This window comes from Colobus angolensis, unplaced genomic scaffold (genome assembly GCF_000951035.1).
Source record: "Colobus angolensis palliatus isolate OR3802 unplaced genomic scaffold, Cang.pa_1.0 Scaffold26, whole genome shotgun sequence".
Classification (NCBI taxonomy): Eukaryota; Metazoa; Chordata; class Mammalia; order Primates; family Cercopithecidae; genus Colobus; species Colobus angolensis.
In genome coordinates this window covers 5,728,790-5,750,383 of record NW_012115821.1, presented here as the reverse complement: position 1 = coordinate 5,750,383, position 21,594 = coordinate 5,728,790, and the positions used below count along the sequence as shown (strand labels likewise).

Below are 21,594 nucleotides of genomic sequence, written 5' to 3'. Positions count from 1 at the left end.
ATATTTCATAAATTGTAAAGTATTTTAAGGCAAAGAAAGGCTGTTAATTTTCTCCCTCCCCAAAACGCATGATTTTTAATATTCAAAATAATGTTTTTCAAAATTTTCTTAGTTACCTAAGATTTCTATGGTTTGACTCCAGGATAAAAACACAAGGCAGTTTGTATTATTTCCACTTATAATTGTTTTATATATTTCTGCTGTTAAAAATGTTTAAGGTTGCTTCCCACTCATAAATATATAATACATTGAACTTAAAATATATTTATTAACCAGTTCTCCAAAAATAAAAATGAAACGTGTATATAAAATAATTCATCTGTTATATTTAGGGAACTGTATTCATTGCAGTGCAAACAATTATTAGTGATCTTTACTGAAAGGATTAATCCAAAAAGGATGATTCTCTTTTTCATGATTCATTTGCTTATTTTTTTCTTTATTAGTTGGTGGTATGGGTTGGATCATTTGTTTTAAAACCACTTTTTGTATAATTGACATACAAAAAGCTACACATATTTAGTGTATCAAATTGAGTTTAATTTTTAATTTTTTGTGTACTTCCTAAATTTGTAGTCCTGTGAGTCTTAGGACAGATCTGTTTTTCACTTGTCCTGTGTTTTAATGTCCGTTTCCAACATTGTTTTATGATGACGAGTAGGGGATTTTTTTTTTTTTTTTTTTGCCACTTTTAATGAAGATACAAAAAATAACGCGCTGAAAGGAGTGGCGGAATTGAAAAATTTGTAACCATCATGGTATGAAATTAATAGGTTTGGGAAAGAATCCTCAAGAATGTTGAAGTGGAGGAGGAAAGTTTGTTAAGAAGCAAGATGGTTTTATAGTCTCAGTGTTATTCCCTCCCACTTGCCATTGGTTGTTGGTGGTCAGAATTATTCAGTGTAATAAACAGTACACACATTTTTCCCTTTAAAAAGTTGTACAGATTGTTTTGTGTTTTGTTTAGTATTGTGATGATGATGCATTCTTTTGTAATAATATGAAAAGAGAATAAAAGTCCCATTAAGATGCAAATTCAAAGAACAGGTTGTTTCATACGGAAGGTGTTTCTTTATAGTTAGACTTCAACCATTTTCCCCATATAACTTGATTTAATATGAAAGCTGGTTCTGTGAGGCACTCCTCACGTGAATCAGTGTTAGACTTTCATGGTCATAAACTCAGAGCATGTGGTGCTAACACATTACCTCCTAATAAATAGGAGATCAGCTGTGGACTCTAGATTTCCCCGTCAGCTCACGTATTTTTTAATGGTTTATTTTCATCCTCTTTCCTTTGAAGGTGGAACTCTAAAAGGTCTGTCAGCTGATCCACTTCTGTTTCCTATTTAACAGTACCTTCATTCATCGACAGCTGCTAAAGTCATCTATATTAAAAGATCTTTTAACTTAAAAGTCTCTCAGCATTCGAGAAATAACTTAGGCATCTTTATAGAAGTATTATACATTCTTTAATCAATAAAGCTTGTGTGTCTTGAACATTTCCTAGTTAGCAGTAAAACACTTAGTTTCTCTTTATAAGATTTTCTTTTATAATTACTTGCATTTAGACTTGCGCCCTTAATTTTCTATTTGTTGTCTAAATGGCACCATTTAAAGTGTTCTAAGAAATTTATTATTTCCTTATTGGATTAGGAGAACATACCTTTAAGGAAAAATTACCCTCTGAGCAGGTGATTTACAGTATTATTTTCTCCTGGCCAACCTTTTTAAAAATCCAAAATATGTGCCACCTAGCTTTTTAAAAGTTTCATTAGAATTAGTTATGTATTATGACATATTTATGAAGTATGTAAAGTGCTTCGGACAGCACCTGGCACATTGTGAGCACTAAGGGTTTGCCATTATTATTCTTACCTTGATTTTAAAGACGTGAAATATGGAGATGTGACTTTTTGGTTTTTACATTGGAATTTGATATTAAGTTGGTGGCCCGTTCAGTAAAATAATAGCTTACTGTAAAGTTCTCTGCAAAAGATTTTCCATTTTCATATTTAATTTACATGCATATCATAATTTTTATTTCTCTCCTCTTAGAGTCTCTCTGTAGATTTCCTTTCAATGTTTCATACTTAAGGACCTCTTCATTTTCTTAAAATTCTGCATCCTTCTGTTAACCAAACACATTTAGAAAGTCATTCAAATTTTATGCATGTTAAGTGGTACTGAATTGGAAAAGCAAAGGATTGTTTACCCCAGGAGCAAGCTGGAGTGTGTGCCTGCTTAATAATGAAAAACATTGTGATCAATTTGCTTTTAACTAGTTCTCCCTTTTTTCTCCCTATTTCCTTACCCCCAAGAATGAATATAAGTGTTAGACAAAGTTGAGGTGAATTTCCATTAGGATTTTAAAAGAAATTTTTCTATTATAAAGGAATTGGATATTTATTACATTTTTAAATGTAAGAAAATTGAAAGAAGAAAGGCACTAACAGACACTAAAAGACCATTCGTATTTTGTGGCAGATTGTTCCAGTTTTTTTTCCTCCTACTCTATTCAGTTTTACTTACTTGTTTGTTTATGAGCTAGAGCCTTGCTCCATCACTGTTACCTTGAACTCCTGGCTTCCATCCATCTTCCTGCCTCAAACTCCCAATGTGCTGGGATTATAGGCATCAGTTTCCCCAATTCATTTTAATACTGATGTAGGTAGAGATTATAAATTTACTTCTAGATTTAAAAGCTGTGGTATTTATCTTTATAACTGCTTTAGTATGTTTTTTCTAGGGATCTATTTCTTCATTCAGTAAATAATTACAGAGAACCTCCTCTGTTCCAGATGCTGTTCTGGGGGCTTTGATTCATTAGGACATTCTACTCCTACCCCATCCTTAACTTTCTGCCTTCTGCTCATCTTTCAGTACACTCTTGACATCAGGAGCTTCCAGTAAGTTAGCCTGGCAGATAGGATGCGGTTTGTGTGAGGGAGTGAGCTGTCAAAATTGACTCCAGGGTCCGGTTTGGCCTATACAACTGGGCCTATGTAGTCATCTTTAAGATGGAGAAACTGTAGGTAGAGCCGGTTTGGGAGGAAGGTTATGCAAGTTGAGTTTGGATATGTTTAGTTTAAGATACCTATTGGACAACCTAATGGGAATGTTGAGTACATAGGGAAAAACACTGATATTCTAATCAGATGTGACAAGAGGTTGGCCAATTTTGCACAGCTATCAAGATTATTTAAATGTATATGTTATATATGTATGTGTGTGTGTGTGTGTTAAATGTTAGTCTACAACAGGAGTAGGATATATATAAAATATATTTCATGTGTGTCTGTTCATATCTTCATCTACATATTTCTTGTATTGTACCTCCATTGTAGGCTGTGTGCTTTATCCTGACTTGTGCCTTGAGATGCTAGCTAACAATGATAGTATCTATATAAGTGATCCTTAAATAAATAGATATATAGTGGGTAGGGGGAGTGGGTAGGCATTTTTTTTTTTGTTTGTCAGCAGAATACACAAAGTTTGTAAACTGCTGAAACATCCACACAAACTTTTGCCTGTTCAAAAAGTTAAATGAATGCCATGGATAATTCTGTCTATAAATTGTTTAAGCAACAATTCCTCAAATATGAAACTTTCTTACAGGAAAATTCTTTTGATACTGGAAGAACCAAACTCATTTGCAAGCAATCAGATCCAAGATAAACTACCAGCCTATAGCTGTTTGTCCTTCAAGAAAAGAATCCATGGGAAAATCTTCTTGGTTACTCCTTTTCTTGGGTAGTGATTTGTGAGAGTTTATGTATCTCAGTCAATTTTTTAAACCTTAGATTTATTATTAATATATTATAATTTAGATATTATTTACATATATGGAAACAATATCTCTTAAGAGAGCCTTATTTAAAGTGCTTACTAATTATTGTTTAGTTTATACATCTATATATAACTCTGGTACTATGCTATATCTAAACTCTTGGATTTTCTAGGGCAGAAGTCATTGTATGAGAGTAAGAAAAGTGTTTTCTTTCTCCCTTCCTCCCTTCCTTTTCCTGTGTTTCCACCAAGTTACTTTTTCTTTTACTGTATTCACCAGTACTTTTAAGGAATGTTGATTGATACTGCAAACAGTAGACATCCCTATCTGGTTTGAATTTGTATTTCATTTAACTGCTGTATTTTAGTTTGAGTATTGGTTTGTGATCTACTTTTTTCATAAAACGTGGCTTTTGTCATTACTTAATACCCTTTCAAAAATCCCATTTTGTCACTTTAACCTTTTAAATCTCATTTCCATACGTATCCTTTTATTTCCAACATTTCTTTATTTTGTTTTATGTGTGTTTTTTTAAACAGAATATAGATATCTTTTAATGGATAATTTACTTTATTCATGTGTCATATAAATAGTTTTTTCTTGCTTTCTTTGCTACATATTTTAACTTGCAGTTTATTATGTCTGATTTTTGCTGGTTTGATCAATTTATTTTGGGTTTCTTTTTTTTAAAAAAATCTCTTGTTACTTTGGAAATTCTACTGTGTATTTCCATTCCATTAATGGCGACCTTTTCTTTCCTTGTACTCAGAAACATTTATATGCTGTTATTTAAAAATAAAACATGTGACTTTCCCCACCGACTTGTCTTTGCTATAATAACTTCTGTCTCCTGCATACATCCCTCCTCTGTAAGGTGATAACTTTGGAATATTTTCACTTTCCTCTTGTTCTGCATTCCCCACACCCACACCGAGCCAAGAAGTTTTTTTTTGTTTTATTTTGTTTGTGTTTGTTTGTTTTTTTTGAGACAGAGTCTCGCTGTGTTGCCCAGGCTGGAGTGCAATGGCACGATCTTGGCTCACTGCAGCCCCTGTCTCCTGGGTCCAAGCAATTATCCTGCCTCAGGCTCTTGAGTAGCTGGGATTATAGGTATGCGCCATCAAGCCTGGCTAATTTTTGTATTTTTGATAGAGATGGGGTTTCGCCATGTTAGCCAGGCTGGTCTGGAACTCCTGACCTCAGGTGGTCCACCTGCTCTGCCTCCCAAAGTGATGGGATTACAGGCGTGAGCCACCACGCCCTGCCTCCAGCCAAGAAGTTTAGCATGCGCCTACTCCTACTGTGTTTATCCCTTCTTCCAATGCTTTGATATTCCTGAGACAGTTACATACTTTCAGTTTAATCCTTAGCAGATAATACTTTGCCAAACATCTGTTTTGTTTCAAGTATTCTTAATTAGAATTTATTGCATGTTGCCTGCCATACAATTAATATTACTCATTTAGATTGAATGTATACAACTACCATATTTCATAAAACTGAAACACTTTTTTTTTTTTTTGCATTTTTAGCACCTCTGGAATTGAGATGTGCCTTATAATTGATGATTTTCTAGAATTAGACTTACAATTGTAATTTGGCAGCACTTGGATTTTCTTTTTTTGTTTTTTTTGAGATGGGGTCTCATTGTGTTTCCCAGGCTGGTCTCAAACTCCTAAACTCAAGCTGTCCGCCTGCCTTGGCCTCCCAAAGTGCTAGGATTACAGGCATGAGCCACCGTGCCCAGCCAGTGCTTGAACTTTATTATGTATCTGGTGGAATAGATACAGATACATGAAACTGTATGTATAGAGAAAGCCGGTGCAGGCACAGACAGGGTTTATTTCCTACTTCTCTTGTCTCTCCTGTCCTTCCCCAGAGATCTTTAATTCATTTGTTCTTCAATCAGAGGTCGTTCTCAGGTATTTTTCTATATGACACATGCGGGTGGTATATTTTCTGAGCATCCATACTTTTTTTTCAGGACAAGTGACAGGTGTTGTGTTTGGGGATTGCTACTTTTCTCTCAGTAATTTGTCAGAGCCATTGCTATGGCTTCCATTGTCATGGGTGAGAAGTCTGATGCCTCTGATTTTTTTTCCGAAGTACTGTGTTCTACCTACCTGTAAGCTTGTAAAAATATTTTCTCATAGAGTCAGGAATTTAGTAGGATGTGTCAAGATCTGTGTGTAGAATAACATGAGCTCTTTTAATCTGCAGACCACGGTCTTTCTTTGGCCCAAGCAAATTTTCTTCTGCTTTATTACTACCTCTCCTCTATCTTTTCATCTTTCTTCAGCTGGTACTGCTGTTCATCTTATTAGATCTGTCCTCCAAGTCTCTTATCTTTTCTGTTGTCATTTCTATTTTGTTGCTTTGAGCTGTTTTTTCCATTTGACCTTCCAGACCACAAATTTGGATCTTCGTCATGAGCCATTCTTTCCTTCATTTAATCTACTACATGGTTTATTTGGAAAATCATGTTTTTAGATGTGGGAAAGCTTCTGTCTGCTGTGGTTAAATCTCCCCAGTGTCTGTTAATTTTTCTGACTTACATTGGCCTTTCTCTCTCCAAGCAGCTCTATTTCATTTGGGATTTATTCCCTTCATCTTGACCCCGTCTTTATGGATGCTTAGCCTCTTTATGTGTTGTCGTGTTTTCTTGGTCAGCTCATTAGGGCCCAGGTCTGATTTTGGCCTCTAATGATTCAAGGAGATGTAGATGTGCTGCCTTCCCTGTTCCCCACCCAAGGGTCATCAGATCTCTGTGGGCCAGGCTTTTCTTAGAACCGTTAGTTTATGGTCCTTGTTCTAGGATTCCAAGAGACTTGTCTCCAGATACTTGCCCAGAACCTAGAAAAAAAAAAAAGCACACACTCCAGTTCCATCCTCTGTATTACAGAGAGTGCAAGCCTTCACTTCCATTTAGCTGTCTGCAGGTCCCAGGACTGTGTTCTGTTATAGCAGACAGATTGAAAATGGTAATAGAGGTCAAGGAAGGTGAGTTTCTGTCTGACTCTTTCTGGAATCTTTTTGGGCCTGGATTTTTTGTTTTCATTCCCTTAACAGTTGTGGATCTTCTGTCTAGACTTAACAACAGTAGGTAAAACAGCATTTGGCATGGAAACTAGAAGACCTATAGGAGCAATATATTACTGTTCTCAACTCTTTGCTTCTTTCTCTCCGGGAAGATTGATGATGCTTCCCTGTCTCTTGCAGTGTGATTGATTTGTTGTGTCTCCTGTCCCATAGTCAGGCTTGATTTTATGACTTGGCCAATGGAGTATTTGTGGAAGTATACCAGTCCTGAACAGAAGCATTCTTTGTTTGTTTTGTTTTGGGACAGAGTCTTGCTCTGTCGCCCAGGCTGGAGTGCAGTGGCATGATCTTGGCTCAGTGCAACCTGAATCTCCCGGGTTCCAGTGACTCTTGTGCCTCAGCCTCCCGAGTAGTTGGGATTACAGGTGTGCACCACCATACCTGGCTAATTGTTTTGTATTTTTAGTAGAGACAAGATTTTGCCATGTTGACCCAGGCTAGTCTCGAACTTCTGGCCTTAACTGATCCACTGACCTCAGCCTCCCAAAGTGCGAGGATTATAGGTGTGAATCACTGTGCCTGGCCCTGAGCGGAAGCTTTAGGAGATGTAGCAGGTTTCTGTCATCGCTCTTGCTTCTGCCTTCTACGTTGAGAATAGCATGTCCCAAATATGATCTGTGCTTCTGGATTGGATTTGGGGTAAGAAGACACTCAGGGCAAAAGTCACAGCTTTGAGGGCAGCCATAGCTAACCCAGGGCTAACATGTAATGTGACTGAGAAATACACGTGTGATGTATGCCACTGAGATTTGAGGGTTGTGTTGTTACTGCAGCAAAGCTAACTGATAAAATCTGGTTTAATTTACTGTTTCTTCTTTTATTAGCTGATACTTATGTTTCCTACCAACTTTAGAAATCTGTATCAGATCCTACATTCTATTTTCTATCTCTCCTGATTTATCTCTTAATTGGCTGATATAAATGAACTATTGTAATTAGGGTCAAACACTGATTACTTGTGGTAGAGTATTTACAAGTTATGTAGTAGGTTCCAACCTGTGTAACAACTGGGGAAAAAAGCAGTAAATTGGGGGCAGTGTCTTGTGGCTGTTAATTCCTATTTATTGAATGCCCTAAATTCTGTTCCAAATTATGGTTGTAGAAGCGTGGCTTTTCTCTAAATGTATAAAGCAGATTATTTGTAGATCTCAACATCTGGATGGTAGTGCTGTTTTCTGTTATCATAAATAAGAATTAATTGGGAAAGCATTTATGGAGTGATTTTCCAGAGTTGGGAATTCCTGGGATGTGTATATGTGCATATTTATCTGGCCTGTTGGATTAACTGAAGAGCAAATGTAAAGAATGGGATTTATTTTTGTGTTTTATCCTTTTTGTATATAATTGATTTCCCTTTTCTTTTGTCTTACTATTCTGCTCTCAAAATACTATTCTAACAAATATTGTAAATTAGCAGTAGATGAGTAGAAACAATAATATTATTCCTTGGACCATGAGCCAGAAGACCCGGGTTCTCCCCTAACTCTTTTAGCCTTATCCACTCCCTTCTCTTCGTCCCTTTCTTTGCCTTTCCTCCATTCATTGATGTAATAAATATGTATCGAGTGTCCTGTTAGGTGAGATGCTAGATGTGGTGAGAAGTAAGCCAGCCTCCCTTTTCAAGCTTACCGTCTTCTCTTCTGTTCCTTAGCCCCTTCTGTCTTCCAACCACACAGCAGTATAAATTGGTCCATGCTGCATTACTGATAAGCCTCCTGGTTGCCATCTTTTGTTAACAGGGCTGCTTTCAAAGGTGCTTTTAATACTGGATTGTTTTGGGAAAGTTGGGGTGGTGGGAAGGGAGGGAGGAAGGAAGGAAGGGGGGTAGATGAGTAGGCAAGTAGGAAAGGAGGAAGCTAGGGAGCTATTCACAGGGCCTAACCACCCAACAAGCTGCTTTTTATTAATGTTTTTCATGATTCTTTTCTAATTGTAATTTTGCATAAATGCACAGAGGATGTATCTATACAAATGATTTGAATATTACATGAGAACCTTCCTTGTTCGTGGCTAGGTTTTAAAATTTTATTTTTTAGAATTTGGGAAACCATCAATTAAAACGTCTTTAGTACCAGAAAAATTGCTCAGAAATAGGGAAAGCCTGGATAAATAATCATATGTCTTTGTTAACAAGGACATTTGATAAAATAATGAGTAAAATAAAATCTACCTTTTGTGTTTCTTGAGGCCTTGGTCACTCATTTTTCCTCTCCCCTCTTTGTTGTTGTCTCAGTAAAGAGATGCTCAAATGTGCTGCTGAAAGGGAAGGAAAGTTGGGGGTGGGAAAGACAACGGAACTGTCATTCCATTTTTCCTGCAGTGATGTCATTCTCAGCTGCAGGAAAAAAAAATCGTAAGGCAACCAGATTATATTTGATAAAAGATTAAAGTTGCATGCAAATTCTAACTAAAAACAGCTGTTTCCTGATCCTGTGCAAGTTCTAACATTTTGATAGGAATTCTGGTTTTGAAATTTCTGAGTCTTAAGTTTACCTTCCTTAACTACTGCCTGGCTGTTTTCTTAAAGGACTTAAGTCAACACTGCTTAACATACTGGAAATGACTGTGAAGAACCAAAAATGAACTTCTTTGATTGCTTCTTACAAGAAGCTTTCAGGTTTCATGAACAAGAATCATCGTGATTGCCGAGTGACAATTTTAAAAATTGTGGTGTGATGCAGAGTTCATTCCAGGAAGCCAATGAAAATAAATGGAACATATGTATATGTGTGTGTGTGTGTGTGTGTGTATAATTAGTAATAGATTTTTAAAAACTTTTCAGGTGTTCCTGATTTTATTAAGAACCTCAACTAGCAAAAATTGTTCCTTTTTAAAACTTTATTTTTAGGTGAGGTACAACTTGTATCAACTGTGACATCATATTTTATATTTTGCTAAATCAGACATGTGTTGAAAAATCTTGATACCATAATTGCACTGCATCAGTAATGCTTACAGACTCCTGGAAGTAGGATGAAATCTAAAAGCAAATATTGAACATTAGCTAAGGGATCAGTTTATATTGAATTTTGCATTACAATCACTCACTTCAACTGTGAAAGCCAGTGTGATTTTGTGATTTTCATTTTGATTGATTTTTTAAACTTGATACCTAAAAGCAGATTTCATTGTGTTCTGATACACCCAGATGTTCACGCTGGGCATTTTCTAAGGATGCTTGTACTGTGGAAATGTTAACGCTGGGTCTTAGCCTACCATGTTAGTGTGAGGTATATTGAGGAATATTTGCAGTCTGTATGATACAGCTAGAATGTCCTACACATTAGAAATGATTGATTAAAATGAAATGATGGAATAAAGTTGTGTTTTATGGGAAGAAAAATGGAAATAACCCACCAATGAGGGATAGTTAAATATTATGAAATTCTGTGCATTAGAAAGAATGATAGATCTATTAATATATTAACATGGAAAGACCTAAGATAATGTTTCAGGGAAAAAATCAAATTTTGGAACACATACTAATGTTTAAAACAAACCCCTGAAATTAGAATCTAAAACTAAATGCATGGAAATAAATCAGAAGATTTATTCCAAATTGTTAATGACAGTTAACTTTGGTTGAACTTCTGTATATTAATTTTAATGCAAATGTAGTCATACTTTACACATACACTTATTTTTTATTACGGAAAATTTCGGATGTACACAAAGTAAATGGAATTTATTATATAATGAACCATAAAGTACCCATCACCAACTTGCAAAAGCTATCAATATTCTGCCATTTTTATTTCATTTTTGTCTACACTCATTCTTTACCTTGGCTACCATTATATTTTTTACAGTACATTTTTAGGTAAAATTCATATATATTGAAATGCACAAATTATATATGTACACTTTTGACAAATGTATAGTTGTGTAATCCATATCCTTATGATATTGAGTATTTCCCTATTCACAGAAAGTTCTCTTATCTTCAGTCTCATTCTGCCTACCCAGTTTATTTTTGCCTTTTCTGGAATTTTATACGAATAGAATCATATAATCTGCACTCTTTTTGTTTCTTTCTTCTTTTGCTCAGTATAACCTGTGCAAGGGTTATCAATGTTACAGCAATGTATCAGTAATTTTTTTCATTGTGTTACTAATATTCCTTTATATGAATACACCACAATTTGTTTAGCCCTTCTCCTATTGATGGATGTTAGCTGTTCTGATTAAAGCTGTTACGATATTCATATATAAATCTTTTTATGAATGTATATTGTTGTTACTCTTGGATAAATACCTAGGAGTAAAATTTCTCATTCAAATTAAAACCTGAGCAACCACCTTTGAAAGTTTTAAGTTCCCACCAGCAGAGTATGAAAGCTGTGGTTGCTCCATATCCTTTCTGTTGTTTGACTTTCTCAGTCTTTTGATTTCAGCCATTTTAGTGGATAATGGCACCTCATTGCAGTTTCTAAAAAAAAAAAAAATTAAAATAGTGGAAAAATTGCCACTATCATAATCATAAAATTTGCCATTTTAAACATTTAAAGTGTAAGATTCAGCATCATTAATTACATTCACAGTGTTGTGTAACAGTCATCCCTATCGATTCCTAAAACCTTTTTATCACTTCAGACAGAAAGGTTGTATCATTAAGTACAGAGCTTCCTGCTTCCCCTTCCCCCAGCCAAACTACAGCTTCGAACGCATTTCCCCCACAAATGACTTCTAATATAGCTTCTATCTCTATGAATTTGCCTTTTCTAGATATTTCATATGATTATAATGATACATTATTCGTCCTTTTATTTTACCTGGCATGGTGTTTTCAGAGTTTATCCATATTGTGGCATGTACCAGAACTTTATACCTTTTTATGGCTGAATAATACTCCATCCCATTGTATGTATATACCATATTTTATTTATTCATTTGTGTGTTGATGTACTTAGATTGTTCAGGTATTGTGACTTATACTGCAGGCTGGGATACTAGTGTCTATTTAAGTCTGTTTTCAGTTATTTTGGCTGTATACCCAGGAGCAAAATTGCTGGATCATAAGGTCATTCTATGTTTAACTTTTTAAGGAACCATCAAATTGTTTTATCAGTGGATTTTATTCAGCATTTCCCTGATGACTAATGATGTTGACTCATGTGCTTATGTTATCGATCTTCCTTTGTGAAGTGCTTGTTCAAGTCTTGTGCACATTTTAAGAATCAAGCTTTCTCTTTTATTGTTGAGGTTTGAAAGTTATTTTTATATTCTGAATGCAAGTCCTTTGTTAAATACACATTTTGCAAATATTCCACTCTGTGGCTTGCCTTTTTATTAGGTGTATACCTAGAAATGGAATTGCTGGATTTTATGCTAATTCTACTACTTAATTTTTTTGAGGAAGAGCCATACTGTTTTCAAGTGACTGCGGCCTTGCATATCCTTTGTTCACCAACAGTGAACAAGGGTTTCATTTTTTTCATATCCTTGCCAGCAAGGATATTTGTTATTTTCTGTTTTTGTTGCTAGTAGCCCTCCTAAAGGGTGTGAGTTTATATCTCATCATGGTTTTTATTTGCGTTTCCCTAATGATAGTGATGATAAACATCTTTTTATATGCTTGTTGTCTATTTGTGTATCTTCTCTAGAGTGATGTTAATTTAAATCCTTTGCTCTTTTAAAATCTGGTTGTTTTGTTGAATTCTTTATATATTCTGGATATTAACCCCTTATGAAATACATGATGTGCAAATGTTTTCTCTTATTCCGTAGGTTGTCTTTTTATGCTGTTAATTGCATTCATTGATGCACGTACGTTTTTAATTTTGATGTAGTCCCATTTATTTCTTTTTGCTTTTGTTGCCTTGCTTTTTGTGTCATATCCAAGAAATCATTGCCAAATCTAACGTTATGAAGATTTTCCCTGTGTTTTCTTCTAGGGGTTTTGTAGTTTTAGGTCTTATGTTTAGTTCTTTCATCTACTTTAATTTTTATATAGGGTATGAGGTAAGGGTCCAGATACATTCTTTTTCATCTGGACATCCATTTTCCATTTTTCCCAGTGTCGTTTGTTGAACAGATTGTCCTTTCGCTGTTGAATGGTCTTGGCACCCTTGTTGAAGATTATTTGACGATATATGCAAAGCCTTATTTCTGGGCTGTTTTATTTCACTGGTCTATATGTCTGTCTTGATGCCACTACAACACAGTTTTGTTCATTGTAGCTACTTTTGAAATCAGAAAGTATGAGACTGCCAACTTTCTTTGGGGTACCTTGAGGTCCATATGAATCTTGGTGGTGGATTTTGGATTTTTCTATTTGTGCAGAATATGCCATTGGGATTTTTCTTAACAGTACCTTTTGATGAGCAGAAGTTTTAAAATTTGATGTAAATTAATTTTTCAAAAGTTTTTTTTCTTTTGTGGTTATTGCGTCTTGTGGTCCCAGAAATTTCCTCCTATCCACAGATCACCAGTTTGCACCTGTTTTCTTTTAAAAGCTTTATGGATTGAGCTTTTATCTTTAGGTCTGTGATCCAGCTCTCATTAATTTTTGTGTAGGATTTTGAGGTTGGGGTCAAGGCTTATTTTTATCCTGTGGATATTCAGTTGTTTTAGTGCCATTTGTTGAAATCGTTGTTTATGAACAGTCTCTTCTATTTCATTGTTTTGTCTATCCTTACGCCTGGTTACTCTGATCACTGTTTTGATTATAGTGGTTTTAGAGTAAATCTTGAAATCAAATATTGTCAGTACTCCACCTTTCTTACATCTTTCAAGATTGTTTTGGTTATTCTAGGTCCTTGGCATTTTTATGTAACTTTTAGAATTAGCTTTTGATACTATTGTAAATATAATTTTTTGTTAAAAAAAAGTTGTTTTTCATTTATTTGCTGCTAGTATTTAGAAGTTATGTTGGAGAGAGAGAGAGAAAGAGTGTATGTGTGTGTGTGTGTCTGTGTGTTGATTCCTTAAGATTCTCAGCAAACAATCATGTCATTTGTAAATGGGAACAGTTTTACTTCTTTTCAATCTTTGCTTTTTATTTCTTTTATATCTTTTTTTCTTTTTCTTGCCTGATTGCATTGACTAGGACCTTCAGCACAATGTTGAATACAAGTGGTGAAAATAAACATCCTTACCTTATTCATGATCTTAAAGGGAAAGCATTTAGTCTGTCACCATTAAGAATGATATTAGCCATACATAGTTGGAGGTATATTTTATCAGATTGAGGAAGTTCCCTTCCATTCTTATTTTGATGAGCATTTTTATCATAAGTCGGTGTCAAATATTTAAATACTTCTTAAAAACAGTGAAACTTGTTTCCTGGGCTTCAGAAGTATAGTGAATTACATACTAATTTGACATTGTCATTATCTTCATTACAAAATAGTGTTATATAACTGGCACTCTAACATGTAAATTGATACATTAGGAACCAGTTCCATCTACACAAAATTACTCTGATGATTCTGTGTAGAGTGTAGAAAAAGAAAATCTAATCATTACCTTCAGTGATAGCATTTATGACAAATGTACTGAGTTGTGTTTGGAGATACTCCTAATGCCCCTGGCCTTGAAATATGAAAGATTTACTTAAGAATCAAACTGCTCACACTCATCTCCTTTTCTCTATTAGATTCTGTTGCTCATGTGTTTATTTTATGTTTTCTTTGGAAAGATGCTTTAGTTTTTATTAACCTAAGGAGTAATTCACTTTCAATTTTCCCCCTTTTAGGTTAATTTCTTTTATTGGGTATATGCTCTTTTCCTTAGGTACAGTATAAATAAATGAACTGTAGTTGTTAAAAAAATCAGAATGTATTTACTATTGGAATTCTTTCCCACTATGTTGAATACTAGCAGACTAGCTGTGAATGGTTCTCACTTCTGTTGTTGTTTTTTGAAGAATAATGATCACTTTGGTACAAGGAATTTTTAGGTCTTCAACTTCATTTGTCCTTGGTTACTCCTGGGGTTGAATTGGAAAAGGTTCAGAGTATTTAAAAGAATGGTTTTGTTGTCGGTGGGACAGTAGAATGGAAAACTCTAAATTAACCACTAGAATTTGGAAATTGTCATCCAAGAAAAAGGAAACTCTTCTGTGAATCACTTGTAGATCTCTTGAAAATTGCAATGGGCCAGTCCTTGGATCCACTCTCCTATACATGGCAAGCCTACCAATTCCACGCTGTTCCTCATTTAGAGGTCTTGCACACGGTTTCTGTGTTTTTTAAATCTATCACTAGAGAGTTTTTGGTTATTTCTGCCAATTACAAAAGCTTTTACAGTTTTTTAAATGGACTTTCTTGGTCCTTAGGCTTCCTAGATCACCCATGGTGGCATTATGTTCATTGTAGCTTACAGTCAAGTCTTATTTTTTAAAAATGTATTGGTATTGTAATGTAATTTTTTAATTGAATTTAAAACATTCTGTTAGGGCTAAATGATACCTTAGAAATCATATCTCCTATCTCTTCAGTTGTATTATAAATCACTTTGCTATTAAAGGACCATTAGGTTGCATTTATTTTAAGACCACAGGGTTAGAAGCACTGATTGGCTTCAAAGATAATTCTAGTCCCACACTTTGTGATAGGTGAAGTGTGCTCATAATATAATTTTGTCTTTATTTCATTAGTGATGCTTAACTTGCCCTTCCTGTTTACCACACCCAGATTTCATTTTATCCCTATTTCACCTGGAATCCTCACATGCACTCTTGTATAGAATTACTGCTCTGTTTATTACTAAGTGGAATCCATGTTGAATTTTAGCAGGTTTCTTCCCCCTCCATCTGTGTCTTTGATGGTAGCTGGGTTTACTGCCGCTCACTTATTAGTGCCCTGGGTCTTAATAACCTTATTGAAACAAAACATCTTAAATGGAGGCATTAAACAGGTCACAACAATGAGCCATTTTGTAACTTTAGGTGCAATAAAATGGGTATGTTGTGTTTTGGAATATAAGACCTCTGAGTATAGCTATTCATTTTCATCTATAAAACATTTTAGAATAACAGCCTACATCTGTTTGGGGGTACAAATTCCACGTTTTGAAGAAACATCACTGTTATGTAACTTCAAGCCAGACGTGGGGAGGGACCTCGCTTTCTGACGGGCCCGCGTTCTGTAGACGTTGGGAATAGTGTTTGTTTTAGCTATGGAGCTGTATTCGCTGGCAGCCCATCTTTCACATGTGTGGAACACATTTTCATTATTGTTTGTTCATATTGTAAATGACAACAAGTGTGTGATACAATTTTGACTTGAAGAATATTTGAAAAATTTTCACACAGCAGGAATTTATGAGGGATATGTCACTACTAGAAGTCAGAGCAAATTTAATTATTTAGGCATTTATAGCATATTTAATTACTTTAGACTGTCAATCTTGTTTTAGGGAGTAAAGCTGGGGTTTACTGTCGGCCCTCTTTTTAAAATAAATACCCAGTGGAATAGTATGGCCAACCATTCCAAATGTGTGATTTTAAAATTGTTTCTTTAAACTGAAGGAACAGCTCAATGAGTAGTTTTCAGTAGAGGAAATGGGCAAAATGTTTAATGATAGAATTCAAAATCTAAAGTATTAAGTATCAAGTAAGTGCAGATAACATTCAATGCAATTTGTAGGTGATTTTAATTGAGAAGTGAATGATGCTAACATGGACTGTTAGAGTAAATTTTAAAGCTTTTTTCGTCTTATAAATGTGAAATATTTACCTTCCTACTAATCCATAATCATACTACCTGTCTTTTGGGGCATATTTTATTACATATTATAGAGTTTAAAAAATTTAGAAAAGCTTTTAGAAACCTATTACACAGTCAAGTTATTGTTTTGATAATTAATTGGAAATATAACACTTGAGTTTCAGAATGGATACTGTCAGATGCTTTTATGTTTTTGTGACAATAAAAAACTAAATTTAACTACTGTTGGGGAAATTCGACATTCAGGGTGGGCTGGCTGCCTGTTTATGATGATAACAAACTTCTCTGAGATTCTAGCTTGTCAAATTAGTCCAGGCTGATGACATTGATCTTTTTTCTCATTGACATTTCCTTCCTGAATGGTAGACAGATTTTCTTTCTGTGGTTGCTGTCTGTCAAATTTGGGGCCATCATTTGCTGTAGCTGAGTAAGACAGATGATGCTAATCTTTAAATTTCTGATTAAATATAAATATTTAAGAAATAACAATGCCAGGCCAAGGCGGGTGGATCACCTGAGGTCAGGAGTTTGAGACCAGCCTGGCGAACATGGTGAAACCCCGTCTCTACTAAAAATACAAAAATTAGCCAGGTGTGGTGGCACATACCTGTAATCCCAGCTACTTGGGAGGCTGAGGCAGGAGAATTGCTTGAGCCTGGGAGACTGGTTGCAGTGGGCCGAGATCGTGCCACTACACTCTAGCCTGACCGACAGAGCAAGACTCTGTCTCAAAAAAAAACAAAAAAAGAAAGAAAGAATGCCCTCAATTCACGTGAAGGTAAATACCCATTAATTCCTCTGAAACTGGGACATTACAGCCACGCCTACCCACCCACATGTAGTGATAGTGATAATGTTCAAAGTCCACATTTACTTTTCCCTTGCAGCTGGGCTGCCTGTGCAATGCCGGTACTGGGCCCGTGGCGTGTGCGTGCCCGTGGGCATCACCACCACCAGCACTGGTCCCCTGGGCTGTGACTGGACATTACTTCAGCTGCTGGGTGGGGTCCACTGGTGTTAAGACATTTTTATCTTAGGGAATATGACATGGGTGTCTTAAGTTTGAATTTTAGAAAATTAATAACAGATTGTACTGTGGGTGAATTTATATGCAGATAATTTAGATGTCTCCTGGGGATAGTAGTAGTTAGACAAGACTCTAGAGTCAGATTGTCTGGGCTTCTTACCTCCTAAATGCCTTTAGGCAAGTTACACGGCATCTTTGAACCTCATTCTCATCAACTATAAAATGAAGGAAGTAATACTACCTAACTGTCTCAGCATGCGTTATGAGGATTCAGCGAAATGAAGCTTACAAAGTGCTTATTTGCAGATATCTGGCACATGAGAAGTGTTGGTGGTTCTAGCCCTTACAGTTAGACAGCTCATTGTAAATACTAACTCTAAGTGTGGCGATTCTCTTGACCGCTCATACTTCATTACTACAGATGACTCCCCTCCCCAGCTGTGCCTGGGACTTGATCAGTGCTCAGACCCACGTCCCCCTGTGTTTTTTTGGAACCTCTCCAGTCCCCCAGCATTGACTGACTTGGTGATCCTTCCTTGAGGGGTGTGGGCTTCCCACTCCCACACTGGCTGTTCCGTTCCTGGAGTCCTGTTTCTCAAGTTTGACTCTTGTAGGTAGCTCTGTCTGCTTCCTCTTTCTTCCCTCCACCTACCCTTGCCCTCCAGCCTCCTCCCTCCTCTTTTCTCCCTCTCCTTTCCTTCTCTGCCCCTGTTTTCTGTCTTCTGTCCTCCTCTTCTCTGTGCCCCCCACCCTCTACCTCTCTGCTTTCATTCCCCTTTCCTGCTTCCTTTTTAACCGGCCTCTTTTCCTCTCTCCACTTTTTCCTTTTCTTCCGCTCCTTTCTCTCTCCCCTTCTCTTCCTGCTCCCTCTTTCCTCTCTGTTGTCTCCCCATTCCCCTAACACTTCTCCCCCTACCTTACCTTTCTTCTCTCTCCTCTGGGTTTCTCCTTTAAATCTGAACACTTTGCCTGCTAAGGAGTACACAGCCTTGGCTCTTAAGCACAGAAATGTCAAGTCCTAAAGTGTTTTCATTATGCTGGGAAATATTTATTTTGTCATTTCAGTAGCCAGACTGTTGTGCTTCTCTTTCCATTTCAAAGGGGCTTCACAACATCATTTTATGTCCCTTGGGCTCAAAACTTAGAAGATCACCAGGCTCAGTGGCTCACGCCTGTAATCCCAGCACTTTTAGAGGCCAAGTCAGGTGGATTGCTTGAGCCCACGAGTTTGAGAACAACCTGGGAAACATGGTGAAACCCCATCTCTAAAGAAAACATACAAAAATTAGCTGAGTGTGGTGGCATGTGCTTGTAGTCCCAGCTACTCCAATGGCTGAGGTGGGAAAATCTCGTGAGCCTGGGAGGTCGAGGGTGGAATCTGTCAGCCTGAGTGACAGAGCGAGACTTCATCTCAGCAAAAAATGAAAATCCACAGGCCACAGTTTAACTGTTTTTCTAAACATTATGTCTACTATAACTGTGAATTTGTTTGATATTAGCTTTGTTGTAAAGTTGAAATAATAATTACAGGCTCGTATAGTCATACAGGCAAACTTGGCTCTTTTTTGCCTAATTTATTTGATTTTTTTTTTTCTCTTCAGATTCCTTTTTCTCTGGTCCAGTTTCCCTTATGGGAGTCCTTAAAAGTAAGTTTCTCAATCTTCACATAAAATTTATCTCTAATTATAATATACCTAATAGTTTGAGTGTGAGAGAGTAGAACATAATGTTGACTAGAAGTTCAGCAACTGAAACCTATTAGCAGTTGAAAATACATTTTATGTGTGATTTACATGCAATTTCAGCCTTTTAAACTTGTTCAGGTGGCTGTGCTCCTAGGAAATAGGCATAGCAGGTAGTACTGAAATCCATAGATAAGAAAAAAAACTTAGCTTTACTTTTTTCCATATTGCCATTCTTTCTCCACCGTTAAATTTCATTTTGCTTTGTGTGTGTGTGTGTGTGTGTGTGTGTGTTTAGAAGTCAAAGACTAACAGTGAGGGTAAATGGAAGAGGAAAAATGCAAAGCCTTGAATACTTAAAGACAGAAGGACCAGCTCCCCCAGCACCCTATGTAAGGACCACTCGGATGGGGAGCAGCAGGGTCTCAGGGCTCTGACTGTCCCTTCCATCTTGGTTGCTCACTCCAGCCAGGACTAGGAGCCTCCAGAGGGAAAGAGCAGAGTGTGGTGAATTGTGAGACAACCTTGGGGAAGGTCAGTGAGCTATTTATAAAAAATAACATGTTTTAACCATTAAGGACATGGACATGGGCAAGTATTTCATGACGAAAACATCAAAAGCGATTGCAACAAAAGCCAAAATTGACAAATGGGATCTAATTAAACTAAAGAGCTTCTGCACAGTGAAAGAAACTATCATCAGAGCGTTCGGACTATCTGCAGAATGGGAGGACATTTTTGCAACCTATTCATCTGACAAAGGTCTAATATCCAGAGTCCACAAGGAACTTAAACGAATTAAAAGAAAAAAACAATCCCGTTAAAAACTGAGCGAAGGACATGAATAGACACTTCTCAAGAGAAGACTTTCATGCAGCCAACAAATATATGAGAAAAAGCTCAACATCACTGATTATTAGAGAAATGCAAATCAAAACCACAGTGAGATACCATCTAAATTAGTTCAACCATTGTGGAAGACAGTGTGGGGATTTCTCAAAGACTGGGGATTTCTCAAAGACCTAGAACCCAGAAATACCATTTGACTCAGCAGTCCCATTACTGGCTCTATACCCAAAGGAATATAAATCATTCTGTGATAAAGATACATACAAGCGTATGTTCATTTCAGCACTATTTATAATAACAAATACATGGAATCAACCCAAATGCCCATCAGTGATAGACTGCATAAAGAAAATGTGGTATATATACACCACAGAATACTATGCAGCCATAAGGGACATGGATGGAGCTGGAAGCCATTATCCTCAGCAAACTAATGCAGGAACAGAAAAGCAAACACTGCATCCTCTCACTTGTAAGTGGGAGCTGAACAGGGAGAACACATGGATACAGGGAGAACAACACACAATGACAGGGGCCTGTTGTGGGGTGCAGGGAGAAGGAGAGCATCAGGAAAAATAGCTAATGCATGCTGGGCTTAATACTTAGGTGATGGGTTGATACATGCAGCAAACCACCATGGGACACATTTACCTGTGTAACAAACGTGCACATCCTGCACACATACCCTGGAACTTGAAAAACAGCAACAACAGCAAAACACATTTTAAAAAGCCTACATTCAAAACATGCAGAGGCGTTGCATTGGTTTTTCACTTTCTGGTGCAGTGATACTGAAAACTGTGGGCCATGATATGAATTGTGTGGGTCTTTGTCAGCATTTTAAAGACAATAATAAAGAAGAATATAGTAGAGGGCATCTTAAATGGTAAGAGTCAGTCTTATTTTGTAAGACCTCAATGTTGTGTATGCATGCACACACACATGTATCTGTACTAGGTTGCAATGTAAAATGTATTTCTTGCTGTGGATAATGGTCCAGAAACTTTGAAAGCCCTTGTTCTAGTGAAAATGGTTCATAAATGACCAGGCTATAAAATAATCTAGGTAGGCATTAGCTAATACAAAAAGAAATTACTCTCACAATTTTATAGATTTACTAGTCATGGAGTGCTCATACAAAATGCCTTTCGAGGAGTATCATAAAAATTAATTGGACTTGGAAGTAAATTGTTGAGGTTATATACTAAATGATACTAAATTGAGAAAAAACAGTCATTAACAGAGTAAATTATGGGATGTTAAGTATTGAGAAGTATTTCTTATAAGTGATCTGATTTTAAGGAGGAGTATTGCTCATTTAATATAGTTTTTTGGCTCCTTTGTTGTTTTGTTTGTTTTACCGTTTCCTATGTGGTGCGTGGTGAAAATAGAGTTCTCGGGCAGTGTTTCAGGTCATGATGTAACAGCTATCCAATGAGAAGGTCATATTCCATTAGCATAACAGCTCTCCTTTTTA

At 36.3% G+C, this 21,594-nt stretch overlaps 1 protein-coding gene across 4 annotated transcripts in view; it reads left to right on the top strand.

Annotated features, from left to right (window-relative positions):
• Nucleotides 1-21,594, top strand: part of SLC25A26 (solute carrier family 25 (S-adenosylmethionine carrier), member 26) — a 166,312-nt gene that overhangs the window by 110,119 nt on the left and 34,599 nt on the right. For all 4 annotated transcript variants that reach the window (XR_001002312.1, XM_011947177.1, XM_011947178.1 and 1 more), the window contains one exon: nt 19,188-19,232. Coding sequence is in view for 3 of the 4 variants with exons in the window: in XM_011947177.1 (XP_011802567.1) it covers nt 19,188-19,232 (45 nt within the window). In the remaining variant the exon portion in view is untranslated. The remainder of the gene's footprint in view (nt 1-19,187; nt 19,233-21,594) is intronic.